General features: G+C 33.4%; 4 protein-coding genes across 4 annotated transcripts in view; 3 read left to right on the top strand and 1 right to left on the bottom strand.

Moving 5' to 3' along the window:
• Positions 1-27,845, bottom strand: part of LOC116432296 (nicotinamide mononucleotide adenylyltransferase) — a 98,247-nt gene that overhangs the window by 750 nt on the left and 69,652 nt on the right. The window lies entirely within an intron of this gene.
• Positions 300-12,171, top strand: LOC116432270 (uncharacterized). The gene is made up of 13 exons (XM_076373342.1): positions 300-1,365; positions 1,835-2,087; positions 3,054-3,157; positions 3,440-3,769; positions 4,090-4,365; positions 5,127-5,164; positions 6,294-6,489; positions 6,913-7,171; positions 7,520-7,623; positions 7,751-8,077; positions 8,659-8,934; positions 9,208-9,634; positions 12,062-12,171. Exons 1-12 carry the CDS (start codon positions 1,159-1,161, stop codon positions 9,367-9,369), a joined length of 2,532 nt encoding a protein of 843 aa, XP_076229457.1. The 5' UTR covers positions 300-1,158; the 3' UTR covers positions 9,370-9,634; positions 12,062-12,171.
• On the top strand, positions 11,868-14,335 carry LOC116432272 (odorant receptor 13a-like). Its single transcript, XM_076373487.1, has 5 exons — positions 11,868-12,165; positions 12,351-12,677; positions 13,061-13,336; positions 13,963-14,124; positions 14,188-14,335. Exons 2-4 carry the CDS (start codon positions 12,408-12,410, stop codon positions 14,032-14,034), a joined length of 618 nt encoding a protein of 205 aa, XP_076229602.1. The 5' UTR covers positions 11,868-12,165; positions 12,351-12,407; the 3' UTR covers positions 14,035-14,124; positions 14,188-14,335.
• LOC116432273 (uncharacterized) lies at positions 15,831-27,819 on the top strand. The gene is made up of 15 exons (XM_076373341.1): positions 15,831-16,218; positions 16,642-16,900; positions 17,249-17,352; positions 17,527-17,853; positions 17,933-18,208; positions 18,825-18,876; positions 19,885-19,889; positions 19,983-20,201; positions 20,799-21,057; positions 21,269-21,372; positions 21,558-21,884; positions 22,437-22,712; positions 23,329-23,393; positions 24,978-25,629; positions 25,792-27,819. The coding sequence occupies exons 1-14, from the start codon at positions 16,024-16,026 to the stop codon at positions 25,126-25,128; spliced, it is 2,619 nt and encodes an 872-aa protein (XP_076229456.1). The 5' UTR covers positions 15,831-16,023; the 3' UTR covers positions 25,129-25,629; positions 25,792-27,819.

Genomic DNA, 27,845 nt, shown 5'->3' with positions numbered 1-27,845 from the left:
GACAATAATTACAGCAGATTATTCAAATCTTTTTATAAAATTTTATAACAGCAGTATTAATATAAAAATTACTATTTTTATTAACATAAAAATTAGAAAACAGCAGATTGTAATCATTCATTAAGAAACAAAGTAAAACAAAAAGCATAATGTAATAAATTAACAATTATAAAACAACACAGTCTAGTATATTATTTTATAAAGCTAGAGTTTCGTTTCTGTAAGGCTAAACTCATTATTGTAGAGAATTTGAAATATGTGTCATTAGATTTTGTTACTGTTTGCAATATAGTTGGTTCCACAACTGGTCATATGTTACTCGTGCCTAATAATTACGGTACCATATGTACAAAACTGTTGGGGTAGCAAATATTTCGTTTCGTCCAGAGTGATTGTAACCTGCTGTTGATGGCCCAAATTACTAGGTACAGTCAGTTATTCAAATTGTCCGACATCCGGTGACCTATTATTAGATCATGAAAAAACTATATTATACTACTTACACATCACAATTTAATCATATATATAAACGGAAAGGGTATCGTAGCAAAATAGTTGCTTAGTACTATTAAAGTATTCATTGTTTTGTATATTTCTGATCAATAATACAAAATCAACTTACATCACGACAAGCACATATTGTCATTTTCACAAATTAACACTACAATCACCCTGCACTATTCGAGTATTTAAGATTGCTTATTTGATTAATAGAATATTTAAAATGCAATAAAGAAATCCCACATAGTACATTAGTCAAACTGAACACACTTTATTTGGACAGACTGTACATTATTCCAAGATTTACATTCGCCTTTCTTCCAGTCACACAGCTGCAAGTCAAGATCAAGATTCACAGGGGGTTTGACAGTAGTCGAACGAGTGTCGTGCATAACCCATGAACCCCATCGATTGCCCGACGACGATCAAGCTGCAATTACAATACATCCACGCATGTATCGCAATACGTTTCTTTCTACCTTTTTTGTTCTCTTTCGAATCGCCACGCGTAGGTAGTAATAAGAATAAACACAAAGTATGTGACCGATGACTACAGAATGTCAAAGGTGAGTCAAAGCCTTTCAATGGGGAATAAGTGTGTCCGAATGGCAACGATTTTCCAGCATGCAACACCGATGAAACCTACCACTCGGTTGCATGAAACTTGAGATGACCGAGGCGCAGCGCGACGACTTTTCGATCGCCGTCACGTCGTTTTTCATGAAAGTTGTTGGACTCTGGACGTCCGACAATGAAACTGAGCAACGGAAAAGGAACATCACTTTGTGTTACACGATCCTACAGATGATGTACGGTGTCTACCTGCAGTCGACGGATTTCTATCATTCCAAAGGCGATTTTAGCGTAAGTCCGACGATATTTTGCACTTAAATATTTTTCACTGTAAACGTTCGTCGTTTTCTACTAACCCTTTGTGCTCCGGAGACGCCTCTCAGCCGCCAATTTGAAACAACAAAATCATAAAGTTTGATATTTAATATTAAACTTCGTGCAATGCATCAAGATGTGAAATATTGAAATAAAAGTAATTTTGTTCCTCAATTTGTGTGCAATTTCTTGTCAAGTCTACATTTCGGCAAGATGAAATTTTCATATTTGAAAGACTAAGGTGCAAAGAAATGACTGAATTACTCGAACAGCAAGAGGCCATCGTGTAGATTCCTTTTTTTTATTCTTTAACCGATTGATATACAATTCAGCTTCATCTGCTAAAGGTTTTGTATATTTCGAAGAATCTTCGGCTGCAAAGAGTTAATAATATTAAAAAGATACATGTAATAAATGCAGATGTTGCTTATCTTTATTTTCACAGGCTTTACTGTATACGCTTGTCAACATTCTGAGCGTGGTCATAGGTTTATTCAAAGTAATCGTATTGTTCGTGCATAAAAAAGATTTTTTTAATCTAGTGATGCATTTACAACAACATTTTCTGAACGCAACTTACGACAACTACGAGAAAACGATACTTAACACGTGCAAGAATACCTGTGCTATCTTCATTGGCCTTTTTACTTTTTTCACCCATGTGACGTTAATTTGTTACGTGACAAGTCCTCTGATAGGTAAGTCGATTAAACAGATCAAACTAGAATGATTTGACTGATCGTAACTCAAGGAAAATTTTAAGGAAACAATAAATTTATAGAGATGACTTGAATATGAAGAGGTGCAATTTACATTTATAGGCAAGGTATTTCATTAAAATTAGTTTTAATAAAGTTCAACCTACTTGAAAGGGGTTGTTATTAATGCTTTAATGAATTTTATTAATTTCAATAAGGTTGTATAGTATTTTAAGAAAAGGTTAACACATTGCGCACCGGTTAATTCTTAGAAAACTGGCCCATTTTTCAATGAAATCAATTTATAAGTTCGTGATGTATCACTATATGAAAAATATTCAAATACCTTATTATTTCATAAATATTAAACGAATAATCAGTTCTAATAAAATTGAATATTTCCTTAAATGGTGTGGCAGTTCGCAAAATTATAACGATAGATTTAAATAAAAACGAGATTTCTCGTTTCCGGTACGCAATGTGTTAACATTTACGAACCAACTATTGAATATTTTGTATGCACTGTTGTCTATATAGTGTATATTTTTATGTACGAAAAAATAGTAGGAGATTATTTTTTCATTCTTCGTTACGGTGGCCTTGATAACTAAATAAGTTTTTAATATTTAATTTGATTTTTAATTTTTCGTTTAAAAAACGCTTTGTAATATGTATATTGCGAGTCATCTTTAAATTAAATCACTCGTGAGCTAAAAATTTAACAAATATTTCTTATGAGAAATTTAATAACTGCGTTGTCTTTTAAAGAGTACTAATAATTTTTAAAATTTCTATCAGTAACATTCTGTACCTTATTTCAAAGAGACTTTTCTAATATTTCTTTATTAGATTATCCAAAAAGTCATAAAATCTATTACAACACGCTACCCATGTAAAGCTTTGTCTAATTTGAGAAAAGATTACCTAACACGAATGAAAATCACATTGTTACACTCTTGATTATAGTAAATATGGGAAAAAATGAGTCAGACAGAATGCTTCCATTCAAGATGTACTTGGATCTGCCGTTGAGCATGTCACCGTATTACGAAATAATATTTATTATAGAGGTATCACCATCAAAGTGTTAATATATAAATTAATATACGGGTTGTTAATGATCTAATGGTACAAGCTGAAAGAAATTGAATCTACGTAAAAGAGTATATCGAAAAAAAGCAAAATTTCTTCAAGTTGGAGCTTCATTTTGGAGATCTTGAAAAGTTTTATTTTTTTCTTCGACTTACTGTCACGCGTAGTTTCACCACCTTTCAACTTGTACCACCGAATCTGTGACAGCCATATAATTTTAAACGCGATTAACATTGAGTCTAATTTTTACATCGTAACAGGCGTTAGCTCTCTATCAGATCGGTGTTTGTTACTTTTGCTTCGACAATTGCTTATGCCTTATGAATCTTCACGTGGCTACTCAGTTTCGTATACTCCAATACAGACTGGCGAACATGAGAAACACAAACGAGAAAGAAACTATTCAGGAAAATTCGGATGCCTATAGATCAACAGAGAAATCTTATGCCGCGTTTAAAAGTAACGTACAACAGCACCAGTCACTTATCGCGTATTGCAACAAGCTTGAGAAGGTGTTTAATCTATTCGCGTTGGGACAGATGCTCGTGTTTAGTCTGATAATCTGCTTCGATGGTTGCCAAGTGATAATGGTTAGTACAAACTAATCGGGAGTTACTATTTCAGGATAGAAGCTAATTTGTAAAGATTCTTATTTGCTTGGAGACAAAATTATTTTGTAATTCTTGAATTCTTTTTCTATATTGGAAAGATAATTCAAGAAAAATGTCAATTTTATACGAAGTAATGATTAAACAATGAGTGAATTAAAATGACTTGTCACAATATAATTACAGTATTCGAGAGAAAAATTAATTCGAAAAAATTAATAGATAAACAGCTGCCAACATTTTTTATTGAACTGAACACAGCAAGCGATGAATTTTACGTACAATTGTATAATGTTGTTTAGGTAGAGTTATACGCTGGAAGACGTTTTATTTTCCTATTTCATCTAATTAACTGTCTCGCCCAATTGTTGATGTTCACCTATAGCTGCGACCAGTTGATACACGAAAGTGTGAAGATAGCTACGGCAGTTTATAGAGCACCGTGGACTTGTTTGCCAATGACAAAATATGGAAGAGAACTGCGGAAAGACGCGGTATTTGTTATCATGAGGTCAAAAATACCTTGTTGCTTGACGGCCAAAGGATTCTTCCCTGTATCTCTTGAAACATATACGAAGGTACGAACTCCGAACACAATGAGTGGATAGCACAGTGACACATACTTATTTATATATCAAGTCCTCTCATTATCAATGTCGTTTTTTTATAAAATCTTCTACCGTAAAGAATTAATACATATTTCCTTTTCAACCGTCAACGTATTGCCCATTGTTGTGTACGACTTTTTTCCATTTTTTGATTAATCCTTTAATGCCATTTTCGAAATGACACTAAACTGCTGAGAAAGCTTTCAAAATATAAATCGTATAACAAATGTAGTAAAAGTACCTATCAACATAAAATCTTATGTAACATGGAGAAAATATACTTTTTATTTGTCAAGATGTAAATTACATATTTTTATTAGCTGTCACTTGGATAGAAAAGTTAGAAAACATGATTCAGTGTTCAAAAATGAAATTTGAATCAATTTCTAAAGCAATGGCAAATATGTTTTCTGCATAATAGTAATGGAAGCGCTCCACACGAATTCTATAGTAGCAGATAAAGCAACAAAAAAAAGAACAGTTCTTTTCCTAATAATTATTTTTTTAGGGCATTGTTTTTTCCATTATCATTTCAAAATACTACTAATATTATTTATAGATCTACGATATCATTGCATTAAGCTTTAAGTTTAATTCGTGAATTGGTAAAAAAATGTATTCATCTTTCGAAGAAACAATTATATATGCTAATAAATACGCGGAATATTTATATTTTATTTTGTTCAAATAATTTTGACACATTCACACGCGAATTACATTGCTTCTTTCAGGTATGGAGTACAGCAGCTTCATACTTCACGCTACTAAGGCAAGCGATAGAAATATAGAACACAGATACAAATATATTATATTAATGGAATTTATAAAAATTATTAAGGCCCTACTGTATACGTTATATAAATCGTCAAGAGAAAAGTCAGAACTCGTTTACTTCATAGTTCCCAAAAACAATTTATTTAAACACTTTTCTATATAATATTTTAATTCATTAGATCTTCGAAATATTTTTATCATCCTTAACCTCACAAGATCCTGTGAACAATCCGAAATTAAGGAAACAATTTAGAATACTCTATTATATAATACAGAAAATTTATAGTACTTAAGAATATTTTTATATATGCTTACCATTTGCAAAAAAAACACTCACTACAATATCGTGTCAGAATCGTGACAAAAATTTCAAATAGAATTTAACAAATATAAATATCACTTAATATTTACAAATTCAGATTGAACAGACATGGAATCAGCGTACACTTTATTCGTTTCTCTAATCAATTAAGAACAAAATATAAACAGTATAAATGAATAAAACATAAATAAAACATAATAGTTCCGTTGAATCCAGTTGTGAAATAAATAACAATGCAAAGAGTTGATATCGACAAAGATTGCATTTCAAATCAACCCACTCAATCTCCCTACTCACGATTGACTCCCAGCTGACAATCAACTTCGACCATACGATAATCGAATCCATTCAATCATAGTAACGTGCTTGGTCTCTTGACAAGATACTATCACAATTCACGTATTTCATTCTGCGTTTCGCATTCGCCATTCTCTTGGTGACACGGCTATTACCGTGACCACCGGAGGGATTGATAGCATTCGCACGGGGATTATGCATAAATCATGAATCTTATGGATGGCTTTCTCGATCGAGGAACGCTAATTACAATACACCGGCGTCCGAGCAGCTTAGGTTGCAATTTATAGTTTCGTTCCCTTTCAGCTTTTCCTTCGAACTAGTAATAACCTTAGAATCATTTCCTTAGAACTAGTAAATACTAAGTACAAGATAGGCGAATAGGGGATGTTAGGAGGTCAAAGGAACGAGAGGATAAATGGAATCGTTTTAAGGGCGTTAGAATAATCGATGCTGGCGGTCGAGATCCATGTCAAAAACGGCTCCTCGGTTATTCGTAATTCAAAATGACTACAAACGAGACCGATGACGTTTCTTTCGCGTTGACGGCCTTTTTCATGAAGATCACTGGCGTCTGGGTGTCCGCCGACCGCGACGAGCAACGCCGGAGGAACGTCACCTTGGTTTACTCAGTTGGTATGCTCTTGTTCGCTGTCTACGTGCAGACCACCGACTTTTATTACTCGAAAGGTGATTTCGGTGTAAGTGTTAATTGTGCTAAAGACATGTTGGTTATTCTAATTGTTTGCAAATTGAAGGTTTGGAACCACTTGCACGTTTCTTAACAGGTGTTAAAAATTGATTTGTCAGTTCTTTTTAAGTTTTATATTTGGCTGATATATAAGTCTTTTTGGAAATGGTATAAGTGCGTTTTTCCATATATTGAGATATTTAGTAGTTTGTCTTTGAATCGCCATTAATGCTAATTATTCTTGTCGCACTTTCTCGTATTCCATTACAAATTTTCTTCTAATAAATCAGTACAAGGTATATAAGTATTTTATTTGTATTTCTGAAGAGAAACGGAGCATTCATATCTAATATTTTTGTGCTCGAATAATTTTATATTCACCGATCATAAATAAGAACTCTGTATTTATATATTTATTGTTCGATATTTGCAGGATCTTCTATACACAATGTGTAACATACTATCCGTCGCCATGTCATTAATGAAAATACTTGTCCTGCTTGTGCATAAGAAGGATTTCTTTAATTTAATCTTATACTTGCAACAAAGGTTTTTGAACTCACAATCAGAATACGACCCTTACGAAAAATCGATCATGAAGACATGTAAACGTTCTTGTGCGTTCTTTATTGTTCTTTTTGCAGTGTTTACACACGCGACAGTAGTTAGCTATGTTATAGGCGCTGTATTAGGTACGTAGACTAATTAAAATTAGAAATTATTCAATATAGCTGATTAACCTGTTAAATGTGAAATTTAGTTTGAAAAATCGATTGTTTTACGTGGAATAAAATTAAAAAATGAAGTGTATACTCCTTAAACTCAGGACGGATGCACCTAGAGTATATTTTAATGATAAACTAAAGAAAAATACAGAAGAATTACATGTTTATCTAAAAAATAAAGAATTCATCGTGTATACTCGTCAAATGCAGTTAATTTATTAATTATTATTAAATCACTATATTTATTTTTGAATAAATCAATTATATTACAAATATGAAATATTTTTATCAATAGAAAATAACACGTGATTCCAGAAAATATTGGAAGAAACGAATCAGACAGGATACTTCCTTTTAAGATGTGGATTGATTTTCCAATATCTCTAACGCCATACTACGAGATAGCTTTTATTATAGAGGTATCTATTTCCCTGTTGTATCTAAATCGTATATTATTGATCTTATTGAACAAAGATAAAGGTAGAAATAACTCGCATTCACATATACGTTTAAAATAATGAAGTTCTCTACTTTGCTTTGATCTAGACATTATCACTGTATCAAATCGGTGTGTGTTATTTTTGCTTCGACAATTTCCTGTTCATCATGAACCTCCACGCGGTTACACAATTCCGTATACTACAGCACAGACTGGCAAACATGGAGAATCTGAATGAGGAAGAATATGCTCGGAAGAAGTGCCAATCACCTTTTACAGAAAAATCTTATGTTACATTGAAAAGTTACATTCAACAACACCAGTCACTAATTGCATACTGCCAGAAGCTGGAAAAAGTATTTAGCATGATTGCGTTAGGGCAAATTCTTATTCTCAGTCTGTTAATTTGCTGTGATGGATGTCAAGTACTTATGGTTCGTATATATAGATTTGCTTACTGCAATATTATCTCGATAAATTAGTGATATTTAAACTATACTTTTATGTTGACGTTAATTTCAGTATTTCTAATCCTAGAAATGAATGAAATAGAATTAAGTATGAAACCTGCTTATTAATGAAAAAATATAATTTGAGTACCATAATTGTTCAGTAACGCAGCGAAAATTATTCTGTACAATTTCCATTAGTTTATTAATTTATTGTGGACCAATGGATAGAATTTGAAAAAAAGAAATCTTTTCGAATTTAGAAAGAACACTCTTCTCGAGTTTCCACATTTTTTGATTTCCAAGAAACCCATTTTCGATAACATGATAAATATAGAAATTTTGCTATTCAAACTATAATTTTATGTTTAATTCTTCCTGATTTCTTATTACTTCTGGAGACACTCTTGAAAAAACTGTGTATTCCTTATTTATCACTATTTCTCAAATTTTCAATTATTCATCAAAATCGTGAAGGGACAGTTAATTAACAATACTTGTTACTTAACACCGTAAGATAATCGTATCAAACAGTGGATATTAGTACGGTCGCATTCTTTTTCCAGGCAGATGCACACAGTGAGAAACGTTTCATTTTTGTGTTCCACTTGGCCAGCTGCTTAGGCCAACTGTTGATGTTCACCTACAGTTGCGACGGTATAATGCACGCAAGCCAGAACGTGGCTAGAGGAGCATACGAAACACCATGGCCAAATCTCATAATGGATAAATATGGAAACAGGATACGGAAGGATTTAGTGTTTGTCATCGCGAGATCCAGAGTACCTTGCTGCTTAACAGCCCAAGGGTTCTTTGAAGTCTCTTTGGGAACATACACTAGTGTAATTGGCGTTTCAATTGAAGAGTTTTCCTAGAAAACACTGTAAGTGTTAAAATTGCAGAATATTATTTTTTATTATTTTGTAACGTACAATTCAAAGACCTCATTAATAATGCTTATGATGCTGAAATGTGTTAACGTAACTTTTCTTTTCTCCCTCAAAGTTTTGATCCTTGGCATTTACAAGCTTTTCTAGAAAAACTCTTCAATTCTTATCTTCTACACACCTCGAGACAAATTAAATGCACTAAATTATTGTCATTATAAAACGCAGCAAATGGCATTTGAGACATTTTTTAATTACCGTATAGTTCAAAAGAAAATTCCATTTGAAGATTTAAATGAAACACCCAGTGTACGTGAGTATGTAGTTATATTCCTACGTACGTATATAAGTGTTTCACAGAATTTTGTACTTTGTCTGCTATATAGTTAAAAGTGTGATAAAAGTATCGTTTAATAAATTACGTATACATAAATTATCCGTGTAATTATGATGAAAAAATGTAAAAAATATTTCTTTTATATATTTTAATCGTTACAGGTTTTGAGTACCGCGGTTTCGTATTTTACTCTGTTGAAACACACCATGGAGAATACAGACAATGACTGATTCTTTCAAATTGTTAAAGAATGTGTAGTTCTGTTGCAATAAAAATATTTGTTGATGGTGTTTTGGAATTGACATGAAACAGACGAAAGTGAGTATAAATACAGTTCCTTCTCTTTCTGCAAAGTAATTTTATAATGCTGTTGCTTTACAGAATGAATATTTATTTCAATATTTATTAGAACAATGTACGTAATGCTATTGTATCAACGAAAGGAATTAAAATTTAATACATTAAGTAAACTTTTAATTCTCTATTGTAAGTGTTACATAAACTGTAAGCAGAAGAAAATCAGAAATCACTTACATTTATGCATTCCAACTATAATTCGATTGAAACGAATTTATTTAATCACATCACAAAATAGTCCTTTCAACTACATTTTGTACAATCTTAATATTATTTAAAGAATTATATTTTCCATATCACATCCTATAAAACATTCAAATTTATTGTACCGGTTAGATTATATTTTTTTTTAATATCAAGCAATATTTAATTATCCTTATACATATAACATGATTATATAAAACGACATAAAAAGACATGTAACGTTCTACTTGAATATTAAATCTTTGTTACGTACGTTTTCCATATACAGAAATCAACTGCCCGCTGACGCCAGAACCATTCCACATGCACCGTGAGAATGTACACACTTAACATCGAAAAAGGCACTGTTCAAGATCGATCTCTTAAATCTTCGTACTCACGATTGATTTCCAGCCCACAATACACTCGAACTACGTTGTAATCGAATCCATTCACTTATCGTAACATGCTTGGTCACTATACAAGCTACTATCATAATTCACGTACTCCATTCTGTGTTTCGCATTCGCCATTCTCTCGGCGACACAGCTATTACCGCGACACGGGGAGGGCTTGGCAGCACTCGCGGAATGATGCATAACTCATGAATCTTATGGATGGTTCCTTCATAAGGGAACATTAATTATAATACACTGGCGCACGCATAATTTATGTTGCAATATGTAGTTTCTTTCTCTTCCAGCTTCTTGTTAGAAGTAGTAATAGCCTTAAACGCTAAGTACAAGGTTGGTGAATAGGGGATGTTAGAGGGTCAAAGGGACCAAGGGATAAGTCGAATCGTTCCTAACGCGTTGAAATAATCCATGCTCGTGTACGAGACCAATGTCGCCAACAGTTGTCTAGTTATTCGATATTCAGGATGATTATAAACGAGACTGATGACATTTCATTCGCGTTGACGGCCTTCTTCATGAAAGTTTCCGGCTTTTGGATGTCCGCTAATCGCGATGAACGACGGCGAAGGAATATTACGTTGGGTTACACTATTTCTTTGATCCTATTTGGGATCTATCTGATACTGACAGATATATATTACGTGAGAAGTGATTTCAGTGTAAGCGTTAAGGCTAATTGTAATTATTCTCCATGTTTCGTCGTATAATCTGAATTGACCGATGACGATTATAAAATTAACTATAGGCAATGTCCAAAATTCAGTTCAGGGGAAATGAGTATACTTAGAAAATAATTTTAAGTTAAAGAAAACGCGTAATAAGAAATCTAAGCTACTTATGACAGGTCCATATTGTTGGCCATGTTTGGGAAGAACTAAATTCTCGGTGGAGAGTTAATTATCTAATTTGTTTAATTTTAACTGAGAAATAGTTTCATTGATTTACTTCTTTTTTGGTACGCCAGTGAGTGGATGATGGTTTTAAATTTGTTGTTCTGATCATTATTTACAATAAACCCTTCATACGTTGAAACTACTGATTCTATAAAATGAAGAGGGAAACAGTTTGGTGAAATTACAGACATTTAGAATACAGAATTAATCAGAAAATACAGTGAGAAAAGTAATTCTAATGTCAAAAATTAATGTAGATGACAGTATAATATCGAAATGATCGTTTTATATTTTATTTCTTCCAGAATAAAGCTCTTTTTTACCTAGACCATTCTATATTTAATTAAAACGTTAGCACTTCGAAAATTGTGTACCATCCCCAATTGAGAATTGTAGTTTCTGTAGTGATATTTCGATTTTTGCAGGATCTTCTATACGCGTTGACCAATTTTCTGTCTTTGATGATGTCCGTAGTGAAAATTTTCATCATGCTTGTTCATAAGAAGAAGTTCTTTAAATTAGTTGTACATTTGCAACGAAGGTTTTTGTCTTTAGAAATAGACTACGACCCTTACGAAAAATCAATCATGCAAGCATGCAGACGTTCTTGTGCGATTTGCATTATTCTCTTTACTTTGTTCACACATCTGACGGTATTTTGCTATCTTGCAGTCCCTTTAATAGGTATGTGGCCTAATTAAAACTAGAACTTCGATCTTCGAAATTGTAGATCTAATATGAAGTAAGAAATGGGAAATGGGAAATGGGAAATCGAAAATACAAAGTAGAAAATCGAAAATAGAAATTTCAAAGTGAAATACGAATTATGAAGTATAACATACACTTAATACAAATATAAAACATTGACATTAATAGAAAATGACATTTGATTCCAGTAAACATTGGAAAAAACGAATCAGACAGGATACTTCCCTTTACTCTGTGGATTAATGCCCCAATATCTCTGACGCCATACTACGAGATAGCTTTTTTTATAGAGGTATTATATTTTACCTGTTACTCATAAGTTTTGTATCATTGAAGATACTCATCTTATTAAACAGATAAGACTACAAATTTTTAAAAACACGTTACCTTGAAAATTAACTGCAACAAGCTCTTCGCATACTCATAGTCAATTTTAAATAAGAAAATAATTAAATTCTACATTTTATATTGAACCAGGTGTTAACAGTGTATCAAGTCGGCGTGTGTTACTTTTGTTTCGATAATTTTCTGTTCATGATGAACATTCACACGACTACTCAGTTCCGTATACTACGGCACAGACTAACGAATATGGCGAATACAAGCGAGGAAGAACACGATCAGAAGGAACGTATATCATCTTCCACAGAAAAATGTTATGTTGCGTTCAAGGGTTACATTCAACAACACCAAGCTCTTATTGCATACTGCCAGAAGCTTGAAGAAGTATTTAATTCAGTTGTATTAGGGCAAATGCTTATTTTCAGCCTGTTAATTTGCCTCGATGGGTGTCAAGTACTTATGGTTTGTATACCTCAATTAAAGTTAATAAAATCAAATGGGATAAAAACAATTTCGTTACTGTTACATTGTGTTGATGTATATAAATGTAAAAATTCCATCTGTTTTCTACACTTGTTAATTTCCTGTATCTAGAAGACTATGCTGATAGTTCTAATATTTTCCTAGAAATTAATATATTTTTCTATATCCCACACTATGTTCCCAAATATGAAAATATTTTACTTTTAAGGTAGGGATGTGAAACTGTTAAAAATATATTTGTGTCACTTACTTTTCACTGCTTCACAAATCGAAAAAATTTAAAGCTTCCTTGTTAGTCAGAGACGATAAGATGAACGTATCGACCAGTGGATGTCATGTACAATAGCACTATTTTGTTCCAGGCAGATGTAAACAGTGAGAAACGTTTCATTTTTGTGTTTCACTTGGTCAGCTGCGTAGGGCAACTGTTGATGTTCACATATAGTTGCGACGGTTTAATACACGAAAGCGTGAACGTGGGTGCAGGTGCATACGGAACTCCATGGCCAAGCTTGACAATGGACAAGTATGGAACCACGATGAGAAAAGATTTACTATTTGTACTGGCGAGATCGAAAGTACCTTGCTGTCTTACTGCCCGAGGATTCTGTGTTGTATCTTTGGGAACGTACACTAGTGTAATCATTTGCAATTTTCTATTTCTCGTTTGTATATTCATAATAATGCTGTGATACAAGCTATGAAAGAATTGTGGCTGCTTTCCCCATATTTGATGGAAACTTATGAAACACCCTGTATACATACATTATACTTTAATATAAGTGAGATTGAGTAGGTGTCGAAAAGAGTAATACATTTATGAAGTTTTCAAAAAAATTTTCTTTGAAAACAGGTTTAAAATTTTGCGTTAAAAATTTGTTGATAAGTCTTTTGTCGTCGAATAATTGTATATATTTTTCAATTTCTCTAATTACGATAGTGAGCAATTAATCCAAATAAATATTCAGATTTGTCTGTAACTTTTAGGGAATGTAAAATTATATTTTGTTAGTATTCTATTTATTTTATTTATTATATCCAGTGTTTTCATTAAAAGTGCAATAAATATATACTTAATAAGATGTAAACCTACATATATTAATATAAGTATAGGATGTCTCAGAAGTTTCTGTTCAAACTTCGTCACTTGTATAGCTAAAATGTCAAACAGCTAATGATTTATAAACGGTTTATCACAAAATTATTTAAAAAAGTATTTCTACATTCAGAATGCATCTTTTTATGTATATTGTGGTGTTTACAGGTTTTAAGTACGGCAATGTCGTACTTTACGTTGTTGAAACGCACTATGGAGGATACAGCAGACGATATGTAAATCTAATACATTGAAGAAAAATATCTATTTCTGCTTTATTGAAAATACTTGGTGCCGATTTGATGCAATTGGTGTATGAAACAGCCTCAGGTGTGTGTAAATAACAATTTCTATTTTACTATACAATAATTTTATAATACTCTTACATTGCAGAAACCGTTTGGCATGTAATAAAACATGATTTTAGAATAGATTGCAAACTAAAGAGGTATATCTATCTAGGAATCGTTGGTCAACAAACGTTAAAATAGTCATTTATTTATTTCTAGCGTTTAATGCGTTTCCAAATCACTGGATTAAAAGCTATACTTTTTACATTAAAAGAACTAAAGGTGACGTTCATATTTTATTAAAAAAACCAAACAGAAAAAAACTAACTGTTATGTTGTACAACAATATTATTTTCCTACATTTCTTCTGAATCATTTTATCCATATTATATTGCGCACTTTGAGCAACTCACTCTGCATAACCTTTACAAATTGATTAACTTGGCTGGCATTAAAATGGACCTCATAAATCCTTCTATTCACAAATTAGCTACAGTATCTAATGATTTTTCATTCAAGTACTTCTGAACAGAGATGACAACACTAAGCCTTGCGTTCACAGCTTCCCATTATGTAGCACCATTTCTATCCCATCATCACATTCATACTTCCTAAAATTAACCCATAACCCTTTGAAGGGGTTCAAATGCACTAAATGAATCCCAGATAGTACATTGGTTCAGCTGAACACACTTTAATCGGACAAACTGTACATTATTCCGTGTTTAAAATTCGCCTTTCTTCCAATCACAGGAACTTTGACAGTAGTCGAACGAGAGTCGTGCATAACCCATAATTCCCATCGATTGCCCGACGACGATCAAACTAAAATTGCAATACATACACGCACGTATCGTAATACGTTTCTTTCTCACTATTTTGTTCTCCTCCGAATCGCTACGCGTAGGTAGTAATACGAATAAACACAAAGTATGTAACCGATGAATAGAGAATGTCAAAGGTGGTCAAAGGCTTTCAATGGGGAACAAGTGTGTCCGAATGACAACGATTTTCTAACATGCAACACCGATGAAACCTACCACCCGGTTGCACGAAACTTGAAATGACCGAGGTGCAGCGCGACAATTTTTTGATCGCCATAACGTCGTTTTTTCGTGAAAGGTGTCAGACTTTGGACATCCGACAATGAAGCTGAACAATGGAAAAGAAACATCAATCTGTGATACATGATTCTGCAGATGATATACAGCATCTACCTGCAGTCAACGGATTTCCATCATTCCATAGGCGATTTCAGTGTAAGTTAGTAAAAACTTTACGCTTTTTTACTAACCCTTTGTGCTCCGGAGACGTCTCTCAGCCGCCAATTTGAAACAAAAAAAAAAAATAAAATATAATAGTTCCCTTGAATCCTGTTGTGAAAGAAATCACAATGCAAAGACTTAATAATGGCAAAAATTGCAGTTCAAATCAATCCATTAAATCTCTCTACTCACGATTGACTCCCAGCTGACAATCAACTTCGACCATATGATAATAGAATGCATTCACTCATAGTGATATGCTTGGTCTCTTGACAAGATACTATTATATTTCACGTATTTCCTCCTGTGTTTCGCATTCGCCATTCTCTCGGTGACACGGATATTATCGCGACCAACGGAGGGATTGCAGCACTTGCACGGGAATTATGCATAACTCATGAATCTTATGGATGGCTTTCTCGATCGAGGAACACTAATTACAATACACCGGCATACGAGCAGCTTACGTTGCAATTTATAGTTTCTTTCCCTTTCTGCTTTTCGTTAGAACTAGTAATAACCGCAAATATTAAGTACAAGGTCGGTGGATAGGGGATGTTGGAGGTTCAAAGGCACCAAGGGATGAGTCGAATCGCTGTAAGCGCGATAGAATAATCGATGCTGGCATTCAAGATCAATATCAGAAATAGTCGTTCGGTTATTTGAAATTCAAAATGATTACAAACGAGACCGATGACGTTTCTTTCGCGTTGACGGCCTTTTTCATGAAGATCACTGGCGTCTGGGTGTCCGCCGACCGCGACGAGCAACGCCGGAGGAACGTCACCTTGGTTTACTCAGTTGGTATGCTCTTGTTCGCTGTCTACGTGCAGACCACCGACTTTTATTACTCGAAAGGTGATTTCGGTGTAAGTGTTAATTGTGCTAAAGACATGTTGGTTATTCTAATTGTTTGCAAATTGAAGGTTTGGAACCACTTGCACGTTTCTTAACAGGTGTTAAAAATTGATTTGTCAGTTCTTTTTAAGTTTTATATTTGGCTGATATATAAGTCTTTTTGGAAATGGTATAAGTGCGTTTTTCCATATATTGAGATATTTAGTAGTTTGTCTTTGAATCGCCATTAATGCTAATTATTCTTGTCGCACTTTCTCGTATTCCATTACAAATTTTCTTCTAATAAATCAGTACAAGGTATATAAGTATTTTATTTGTATTTCTGAAGAGAAACGGAGCATTCATATCTAATATTTTTGTGCTCGAATAATTTTATATTCACCGATCATAAATAAGAACTCTGTATTTATATATTTATTGTTCGATATTTGCAGGATCTTCTATACACAATGTGTAACATACTATCCGTCGCCATGTCATTAATGAAAATACTTGTCCTGCTTGTGCATAAGAAGGATTTCTTTAATTTAATCTTATACTTGCAACAAAGGTTTTTGAACTCACAATCAGAATACGACCCTTACGAAAAATCGATCATGAAGACATGTAAACGTTCTTGTGCGTTCTTTATTGTTCTTTTTGCAGTGTTTACACACGCGACAGTAGTTAGCTATGTTATAGGCGCTGTATTAGGTACGTAGACTAATTAAAATTAGAAATTATTCAATATAGCTGATTAACCTGTTAAATGTGAAATTTAGTTTGAAAAATCGATTGTTTTACGTGGAATAAAATTAAAAAATGAAGTGTATACTCCTTAAACTCAGGACGGATGCACCTAGAGTATATTTTAATGATAAACTAAAGAAAAATACAGAAGAATTACATGTTTATCTAAAAAATAAAGAATTCATCGTGTATACTCGTCAAATGCAGTTAATTTATTAATTATTATTAAATCACTATATTTATTTTTGAATAAATCAATTATATTACAAATATGAAATATTTTTATCAATAGAAAATAACACGTGATTCCAGAAAATATTGGAAGAAACGAATCAGACAGGATACTTCCTTTTAAGATGTGGATTGATTTTCCAATATCTCTAACGCCATACTACGAGATAACTTTTATTATAGAGGTATCTGTTCATCTGTTTTATATAATTCCTATATCTTTGATCTTATTAAACAACAATAAAGCTAGGAATAATTCAGGTTAACATATAAGTTAGCAAAGATTGGAGGAACATTATCAGAAACCTACAGTTGATTTCAGTTAACGAAAATAATTGAGTTCTGTTGCTTTGGTCTAGACGTTATCGCTGTATCAAATCGGTGTGTGTTATTTTTGCTTCGATAATTTCCTGTTCATCATGAACCTCCACGCGGTTACACAATTCCGTATACTACAGCACAGACTGGCAAACATGGAGAATCTGAATGAGGAAGAATATGATCGGAAGAAGTGCCAATCACCTTTTACAAAAAAATCTTATGTTACATTGAAAAGTTACATTCAACAACACCAGTCATTAATTGCTTACTGCCAGAAGCTGGAAAAAGTATTTAGCATGATCGCGTTAGGGCAAGTTCTTATTCTCAGTCTGTTAATTTGCTGTGATGGATGTCAAGTGCTTATGGTTCGTATATATATGGATTATCTTATTGTAATGTTGTCTTCTAACACGAATGTTAGTACAGTAGCATTATTTTTTCCAGGCAGATGCACACAGTGAGAAACGTTTCATTTTTGTGTTCCACTTGGCCGGCTGCTTAGGCCAACTGTTGATGTTCACCTACAGTTGCGACGGTATAATGCACGCAAGCCAGAACGTGGCGAGAGGAGCATACGAAACACCATGGCAAAATCTCACCATGGATAAGTATGGAAACAGGATGCGGAAGGATATAGTGTTTGTCATCGCTAGATCCAGAGTACCTTGCTGCTTAACAGCCCAAGGGTTCTTTGAAGTCTCTTTGGGAACATACACTAGTGTAATTGGCGTTGCAATTGAAGAGTTTTCCTAGAAAACGCTGTAAGTGTTAAAATTGCAGAATATTATTTTTTATTATTTTGTAACGTACACTTCAAAGACAATCTTCCTTTTGGAAGTAATCATTAATAATGCTTATGATGCTGAAATGTGTTAACGTAACTTTAAGTAACTTCTCTTTTCTCCCTGAAAGTTTTGATCCTTGGCGTTTACAAGCTTTTCTAGAAAAACTCTTCAATTCTTATCTTCTACACACCTAGAGATGATCTAAGTCCACTAAATTATTGTCATCATAAAACGCAGGAAATGACATTTGAGATATTTTTCAATAATTGTATAGTTTAAGAGAAAATTGCATTTGCAGATTTAAATGAGTCACCTTGTATATATGGGTATGTAGTTATATTCCTACGTACATACATACATAAGTGTTTCACAGAATTCTGTACATTGTTAGCTATATTGTTAAAAGTGAAATTGAAGTGTCATTATGTATGCATAAACGTACATAATATAAACGTAATACTTAAAAAATGATGTATACATAAACGTTTCATCACATAATTATAATGAAAAAATGTAAAAAATATATTTTTCATATATTTTAACCATTGCAGGTTCTGAATACGGCGGTCTCGTATTTTACACTGTTGAAACACACCATGGAAAGTACAGACAATGACTGATTCTCTCAAATTAATAAAGACTGTATAGTTCTGTTGTAATAAAAACATTTGTTGATGGTTTAACGGAATTGACATGAAACAGACTAAAGTGAGTATAAATACAGTTCCTTCTCTTTCTGCAAAGTAATTTTATAATGCTGTTGCTTTACAGAATGAATATTTATTTCAATATTTATTAGAACAATGTACGTAATGCTATTGTATCAACGAAAGGAATTAAAATTTAATACATTAAGTAAACTTTTAATTCTCTATTGTAAGTGTTACATAAACAGTAAGCAGAAGAAAATCAGAAATCATTTACATATATGCATTTCAACTGTAATTCGAATTAAACGAATTTATTTAATCACATCACAAAATAGTCCTTTTAAGCACAATTTGTACGAACTTAATATTATTTAAAGAAATATCTTTTCCATATCAAACCATATAAAAGATTCAAATTCATTGTACCTTATATTTTTCTTAAAATATCATGCAACATTAAATCTCTTTTGCGTATATTTGCGGTATACAGAAACATTGCCCGCTAACGCCAGAACCATTCTACAGGCACCGTGAGAAAGTACACACTTAACATCGAAAAAGGCACTGTTCAAGATCGATCTCTTAAATCTTCGTACTCACGATTGATTTCCAGTCCACAATACATTCGAACTACGTCGTAATCGAATCCATTCACTTATCGTAACATGCTCGGTCGCTAGACAAGCTACTATCATGATTCACGTACTCCATTCTGTGTTTCGCATTCGCCATTCTCTTGACGGCGCAGCTATTACTGCGACCCAGGGAGGGATAAGAAGCACTCTCACGGAAATGATGCATAACTCATGAATCTTACGGATGGCTTTCTCGATCAGGGAACGTTAATTACAATACACTAGCGCACGCATAATTTACGTTATAATTTGTACTTTCTTTCTCTTCCAGCTTCTCGTTAGAAGTAGTAATAACCGCAAATACTAAGTACAAGGTTGGTGAATAGGAGATGTTAGAGGGTCAAAGAGACCAAGGGATGAGTCGAATCATTGCTAACATGTTGAAATAATCCATGCTCGTGTACGAGATCAATGTTGCTAACAGTTGTCTAGTTATTCGAAATTCAGGATGATTACAAACGAGACTGATGACGTTTCATTCGCGTTGACAGCCTTCTTCATGAAAGTTTCCGGCTTTTGGATATCTTCAGATCGTAATGAACAACGGCGAATGAATATTACGTTGGGTTACACTATTTCTTTGATCCTATTTGCTGTCTATGTGATACTGATAGATATGTATCACGTGAGAAGTGATCTCAGTGTAAGTGTTAAGGCTAATTTTAATAATTCTCCAAGTTTTATTGTATATTCTGAATTGACTTTTCGACTTTTCCGATAACAACTATAAAATAACTATAGGCAATGTTCAAAATCCAACTGAGCCTGTTTGTAACAGGATCGTATTATTGACCATGTATGAGAAAAACTATATTCTTGATGGAGGCTTAGTTATCCAATTTGTTTAATTTTGACTGAGAAACAGTCTAATTGATTCACTTCTTTTTTGGTACGTTAGTGAGTGGATGATGTTACTGATTCTATACAATGAAGAAGGAAACAGTTTGGTGAAATTACAGACATAAACACTTAAATAAGAATTTCAACAATAAATTTTGGAAAGATTCAGTGAGTGAAATTAATCAGTAAACACAGTGAAAAAAGTAGTTCTAATGTCACAAGTTAATGTAGATAACAATATATAATCGAAATGTTCGTTTTATATTTTATTTCTTCCAGAATAAAGCTCTATTTTTATCTAGATCATTCTATATTTAATTAAAATGGTAGCACTCCGAAAATTGTGTACCATCCCTAATTGAGAATTGTAGTTTCTGTAGTCGTATTTCGATTTTTGCAGGATCTTCTATACGCGTTGACAAATTTTCTGACTCTGATGATGTGTGTAATGAAAATGTTCATCATGCTTGCTCAGAAGAAGGAATTCTTTAAATTAGTTATATATTTGCAACGAAAGTTTTTGGCTTTACAAACAAATTGCGACCCGTACGAGAAATCAATCATTCAATCATGCAAACGTTCCTGCGCGATCTGCGTTATTCTTTTCACTCTGTTCACACATTTGACGATAGTTTGCTACCTTGGAGCCCCTTTAATAGGTATGTGGTCTAATTAAAATTAGAAATTCGAAATTGTAGATCTAATATGAAGTAGAAAATGGGAAATGGGAAATGGGAAATGGGAAATGATAAATACAAAGTAGAAAATAAAAATAGAAATGGCAAAGTGAAATAGGAATTATGAAGTATAAAATACACTTATTACAAATTTAAAACATTGATATTAATACAAAATGACGTTTGATTTCAGTTAACATTGGAAAAAACGAATCAGACAGGATACTTCCTTTTACCATGTGGTTTAACATCCCAATGTCTTTAACGCCATATTATGAGATAGCTTTTATTATAGAGGTATTATACTTTACCTGTTACTCATAAGTCTTGTATCATTGAAGATACTCATCTTATTAAACAGATAAGACTACAAATTTTTAAAAACACGTTAACTTGAAAATTAACTGCAACAAGCTTTTCACAAACCCATAGTGAATTTTAAATAAGAAAATAATTAAATTCTACATTTTATATTGAACCAGGTGTTAGCAGTGTATCAACTCGGCTTATGTTACTTTTGTTTCGATAATTTTCTGTTCATGATGAACATTCACACGACTACTCAGTTCCGTATACTACGGCACAGACTAACGAATATAGAGAATACGAGTGAGGAAGAACACGATCAGAAGGGGCGTCTCTCATCTTCCACAGAGAAATGTTATGTTACGTTCAAGGGTTACGTTCAACAACACCAAGCTCTTATTAAGTTCTGCGAGAATCTTGAAGAAGCATACAATTTAGTTGTATTAGGGCAAATGCTTATTTTCAGCTTGTTAATTTGCCTCGATGGGTGTCAAGTACTTCTGGTTTGTATACGTCAATTAAAGTTAATAAAATCAAATACGATAACAACAACTTCTTTACTGTTACACTGTGTCGATAAGTATTTGACATTTTTCTGTAGATCAACGTTAATTTCTATTTGCCTATTTATTTGAGAAACTGACGATGAAAACGTGACACTAACAAGGAAACCTTGATATTAAATAATTGTATATATAGTGTGAAATTTTATATGATAAAGATTATTTTTCAGAGTTCATATTATTTTTAGTAGGTATCAAGAGAGGTAGAATTAAATGTAAATGTACAAATTTCATCTGTTTTCTACATTTGTTAATTTCCTGTACCTAGAAGACTATGCTGTTAGTTCTAATATTTTCCTAGAAATTAAAATATTTTTCTATATCCCACACTATATTCCTCAATATGAAAATATTTTACTTTTAAGGTACTTTTACTACGTACTTTTCACTGCTTCACAAACCGAAAAAATTAAAGCTTCCTTGTTAGTCAGAGACGATAAGATGAACGTATCGACCCGCGGATGTTACGTACACTTGCACTATTTTTTCCAGATAGATACAAGCAATGGGAAACGTTTCATTTTTGTGTTTCACTTGGTCAGCTGCGTAGGCCAACTGTTGATGTTCACCTATAGTTGCGACGGTTTAATACACGAAAGCGTGAACGTGGGTGCAGGTGCATACGAATCATTATGGCCGTGCTTGACAATGGACAAGTATGGAACCACGATGAGAAAAGATTTACTATTTGTACTGGCGAGATCGAAAGTACCTTGCTGTCTTACTGCCCGAGGATTCTGTGTTGTATCTTTGGGAACGTACACTAGTGTAATCACTTGCAATTTTCTATTTCTCGTTCATATATTCATAATAATGATGTGATACAAACTATGAGAGAGTAGTGGTTGCTTTCCCAATATTTGATAGAAACCTATGGAACACCCTATATACATATATACATTAATATAAGTGCGTTTGAATAAATGTCTAAAAGAGGGATACATGTTATGAATCTTCCAAGTTTTTCAAAACAAGGCTTAAAAATCGCTAAAAACGCTTGTACTTATATAAAATTTTGTGTTGAAAGTTAGTTAATAAGCCTTCATCGTCAAGTAATTATATTCATTTTTTAAATATTTAAATTTTCAGATTTTTCTGTAACTTTTATGAAATGTACAATTATATTTTGTTTGTATTCTATACATTTTGTTTGTTATATCTAGTGCTTGCATTGAAAGTGTAATAAATATGTACTTAATAGAATGTAAACCTACTTATATTAATATATGTATAGGATGTCTGAGAAGATTCTGTTCAAACTTCGTCAGTTCTATAGCTAAAATGTCAAACAGCTAATGATTTATAAATGGGTCATCACAAAATTATTAAAAAAATATGTTTACATGCATAATATATATTTTTATGGATGTTGTGCTCTTTACAGGTTTTAAGTACAGCAGTGTCGTACTTTACATTGTTGAGAAGCACTTTAGAGGATACAGACGCCATGTAAGTCTGACACATTAACGAAAAATATCTGCTTCTGCTGTATTGAAAATACTTGATGCCGTTTTGTCGCAACTGGTGTATAAAACAGGCTTAGATGTGTGTAAATAACAATTTTTCTTTTTCTATGAAATAATTTTATAATACTCTTACATTGCAGAACTGTTTGACATGTAATAAAACATGATTTTAGAAAGGATTGCAAACTAAAGAGGTATATCTATCTAGGAAAATCAAAATATCAATGCATCTTTATGAATTTTTTTATAAAAATTAATGAACTTTTTTGGAAATTGCAACTGAATTTTTAAAAATGAGTTATCAACAAAACTGTTCTAACGTTTTTGTGGACAAGTAATATCAAAACATATTCAAAAGGACGTAAAATATAAAAAATATTGGGAACAGAAACGCTTGACTTCGTATTCTCATGTTCATGAGTACATTATCTCACCCCGAAATTTCATCGCTTGAACCATCTATAAATACTTTATTGTAACTTTTTGAAAACTTCATCCCACTTCTCAGTTATTCTTATCTAACCTAATTATGCTCCAATTTTTAATTACCCTGAATATCCGAAACAATAATAAAAAGGGAAATCATGTTCATTAATAACAATTTTATTACACTTTTCTCAAATGGAAAAACGTTCTCAAAAAAAGAAATAAAAGAATAAAAAATCGCTGGATTGAAAGAAAAGCAGATGGACAAATATCATTATGTTAAAATGTTGAATATTCATTGCCTCGAAAAATATTCCAAAAATTTAGCAAAATTAAGATCACAATTTTTTACATTAAGTCTAAGCCAAGGTTAACCCGGTCATTAAAAAGTATATTCAAAAAGAATGTTAAGTACGTATCCGCATGATAATGTATGAAAAAAGACGATTATAAAACAGCATAGTTTCGGTTTTCCAATTATGGACAATTAAAAGCGCGCATAACGAGGGCAACCCAACCAACAGAGCCTGTTAATGTGTAATGTAGGTCAATGGACCAAAGAAATTGTTAATTTTATGTATCTGGTTTGTAAGGCCAGATATTTATTGTAACTTGGTTGCACTGGCGTACTGAATAAGTTTTGAATAATTAACAAGGCTTGGCTTGATTTATCGGACTGTGTGTCCCTTTATTTTGTTGTTGAAAATACTGGTCTTAATACTATGATGTCGCTGTCTTGATGAACTCTGCATAATTTGTACAATCGAGCGTGTCTTATACTAATTGTGGAGATGAGGGTGTGTACTGTTTCGTGTGTATGTTAAAAAGTGGGAAATATTTTCGTCCAATGAAGTTGTTGGGGGTTGAATCTGCTGTCTTGTGGTCACGCCTTGTAGGGTAAGTTGGACAGGTCAAGTCAGGTATCGTCAGTAGGAGTGTGGAGTACCGTTAGGGTGTCGTGAAGCTAAGCCGTCCTTTGTGTATTGAAAATGTCTGAATTTGTTTGTTTTATAGTGTCACGAATAGTTAGGGTTTTATTTAATGTGTCCGGGCCTTTTTCTCTATCGTAAAAACTAAATGTTCCTTGACTATGCAAACGGGACGATGAGGGTTATTTCTTAACTGTATGTATTCTTAACAGAGCCCTACGTTTGGTAGATAACGGCGGCGCTCGACAGTACGCGTATAGTACATTTCATAATTTTTCCCAGGACAGAGATTTAAAATTTTTCTACGCTTTAAAAAGTGAGTATAACTGTTCTACGCTATTATTAACACGAGTATATCTATAAGTATAATTATTGCTTTGTTCCGTGTGTAATAGTTGTAAATACTCACATTTTAAACCTTAATTGCTAACTCTTAATTGTATTCAATTTTTATGACATATGTTACGTTTCATCCTTTTTGCACGTATAATGCTACCCTCTCGCAATATAGAATCAATGAATGATCAGTACAAAGCAAAGAACAGGTTTTAAATATTGAATGGCGCGGAATCAATGGCTAGATGACGGTCGATCGTGGCCAATTGCCGTTGATGGTCGACAGGAAATTTCTGCGTACGAAACTTCCGTGCCAAAGCGTCCGGTTATTCAAAATTCACCATGGGCTTGGTGCAATGCAAGGACTTTTCCATTGCCATATCGGCGATTCTGATGAAGATCATCACCATTTGATAAGTGGGTAATCGCTTCGAGCAACAAATTAGGAACGGCACGTTAGTTTACACTGTTTTCACGATCACTTTCTTGGAATGGGTAGAGGCAGAGCATCTTTATCATTCTTGAGAGGTACTAAGTTTTTTTCTGACTAAAATTCTTCGCGGTTTCATTCGAAACATATACCAGCGTAATTGTAAGCATTTCTTAATTAATTCATAACTAAACCGTGGGTGGCCATAAAAGTTTATATTTCTCAATAATACCGAACGTAATGATAATTCTGTTTTACAGATACTGAGCATTACAATATCATACTTCACCCTATTAAGACAGAGCTCTATCAATGTAGCGGACACGTAATATTTTTTAACCTAATGGCGTGATATATTATATACACAACTTCATATCACTGCTATACAGTATATTGCTATTGTGGGATTGGAAGGTTTGGGCAAAACAAAATAATTGTAATTTTAATTTTATTTAAATAGACTCTAGCTGGACTAGAATTAAACTAAACTATGTATCTTAATCTGTTCTACGCAGTACTACACTGTTCCACGCTGGTCCACTCTATCCTGCTTCTCGCAACTCGCAAAACTACACTATCCCTACAAATGCCTTACAATCATCTTAACTAGTAATCCCGTCAACACGGGGCATGATCCTGCAAGCCATCATTGGTCGTCTGCGGACCATCTGAGTTCAAGTAGGCTGATCGTAATGTTGTGTACGCGTTTTCTATTCGAAAATCTTATAGGGAAACCCGTACGTCGCACGCCGACTTAACTTTGTGCGAACTGTTTGGAAAGTGGACTGTATCTAATTACTTCAGTGAAGAATACTTTAGTGTTTATTTTTGCTTAGTTCAATAATAATCGTCAGCGGCGAGAGTATACAACGACGTCTATGTTCCGTCTTGTGTCTTTTTCAAAAAATTTCTTGTGTGTCTCGTCTCTGTACCTTGCGTGGGTTTTTATAAACCTTTTTTGGTAGGGGAGTACAAACCTTGTCCGAGTGGGACTCAACCGGTGATCCTGGAGGGGGTTGCCGATTGCAGCCCCCGGGTGACCCACGCAAGGGTCTTGAACGTTCTTGACACTGACCATAGCGAGTAATAAAACCAAGGATCGCCTCGACTTCTGGCAAACAGATGTAAGTTAAAGTTACGATAAGTCTACAAACTGGCAAAACGTGCCGAAGCAAATACGACTAAATTATTGAAGTAATGGTTCCTTGGGCTTTTATTTCTGCTATGGTAAAAAATATTCAGGGCTCCAATGTGCCTCGCAGAAGGTGTCGTCAATAACCCTCCTAAAGAGATTTAGCGACGCAACACGTAAACGATCCGAATACATCTAAGGTATCCGGCCTTACGCGTCGCACTCTACACTATTTGTAAATATATTGAGCTAATATGAATTTAAAATAGTTGTATTTTAGTAATTATATTAATATTGTATTATATTTTAATAACTATATATTATTAAAATCGTTTTATACTCGTCAGAAATATATTTCTCGCACAGCACTTCATGTTACTTACTGGCAGATTTGACAAGAGAAGTCTAATCTTGGAACACTGCGAATCTTGGAACATGGCGAAACCGAAATCACCGTGGATTAAACAGACAGGAACACATTCTTTTCGCCATATTATATAGGACATCGAGGCGAATTCAAAACACATATTACATGATATTTTGACTAACAAATTACTCGATTTATAGTAGTGGAAATGTAAAATATTTAACTTTTCGTTGTATTTGACTTTAAAACAGTCTAAACATTACATAACACTGAAGAAATTACTGTTTTCGAAACTTTATTTACTGATATCTATTGTACACTCCATACTCTGTAACTATTGCTCCAAACTTTTTCTATCAGGTGGTTACAAAGTGGGTGAAAAATCGTGTTAGAGGTAACACTCTACATATCCCCCCTTTGACAATGAATTTTCTTTGCGGTTACTGCCCTTTCCATCGCAACTGTTCGCACGACGGAAGTATGCATGGTCTTCTTCGCATATCACTTCGGAACGTTCACTTCCTACTGATAATCGCGCTGAACGGATCACAAAAAGTTGAGTCTTAATCATTATACACTCGACAGCCAATGAAGATACCCTCGTAGCCGATGAATAATTGATCCGCGCGAAATGTTCATTTCTAACGGTGTTTCACCTGAGAGCAATTATTTTCATCGACACGCACATAATCATACGGCCGCGCCCGATAAATAATCTCGTCTGATTAAAGTCATGTCAAGCGGAACAAGCAGGCATGACGATGTAGAGCGGATCGTTTGTAAATTACTATGAAGAATAAAGACATTGCTATACC

This window comes from Nomia melanderi, chromosome 13 (assembly GCF_051020985.1).
Source record: "Nomia melanderi isolate GNS246 chromosome 13, iyNomMela1, whole genome shotgun sequence".
NCBI lineage: Eukaryota > Metazoa > Arthropoda > Insecta > Hymenoptera > Halictidae > Nomia > Nomia melanderi.
This window is presented reverse-complemented; position numbering and strand designations above follow the sequence as displayed.

Coding starts and splice junctions, on each gene's coding strand:
- LOC116432273 (XM_076373341.1), top strand. CDS start 16,024: ATGATTACAAACGAGACCGATGACGTTTCTTTCGCGTTGACGGCCTTT. Junction 16,219..16,641: donor ACTCGAAAGGTGATTTCGGT/GTAAGTGTTAAT, acceptor CGATATTTGCAG/GATCTTCTATACACAATGTG. Junction 17,353..17,526: donor AGATAACTTTTATTATAGAG/GTATCTGTTCAT, acceptor GCTTTGGTCTAG/ACGTTATCGCTGTATCAAAT.
- LOC116432272 (XM_076373487.1), top strand. CDS start 12,408: ATGATGAACATTCACACGACTACTCAGTTCCGTATACTACGGCACAGA. Junction 12,678..13,060: donor ATGGGTGTCAAGTACTTATG/GTTTGTATACCT, acceptor ATTTTGTTCCAG/GCAGATGTAAACAGTGAGAA. Junction 13,337..13,962: donor CTTTGGGAACGTACACTAGT/GTAATCATTTGC, acceptor TGGTGTTTACAG/GTTTTAAGTACGGCAATGTC.
- LOC116432270 (XM_076373342.1), top strand. CDS start 1,159: ATGAAACTTGAGATGACCGAGGCGCAGCGCGACGACTTTTCGATCGCC. Junction 5,165..6,293: donor TCATACTTCACGCTACTAAG/GCAAGCGATAGA, acceptor TTCGTAATTCAA/AATGACTACAAACGAGACCG. Junction 7,624..7,750: donor AGATAGCTTTTATTATAGAG/GTATCTATTTCC, acceptor GCTTTGATCTAG/ACATTATCACTGTATCAAAT.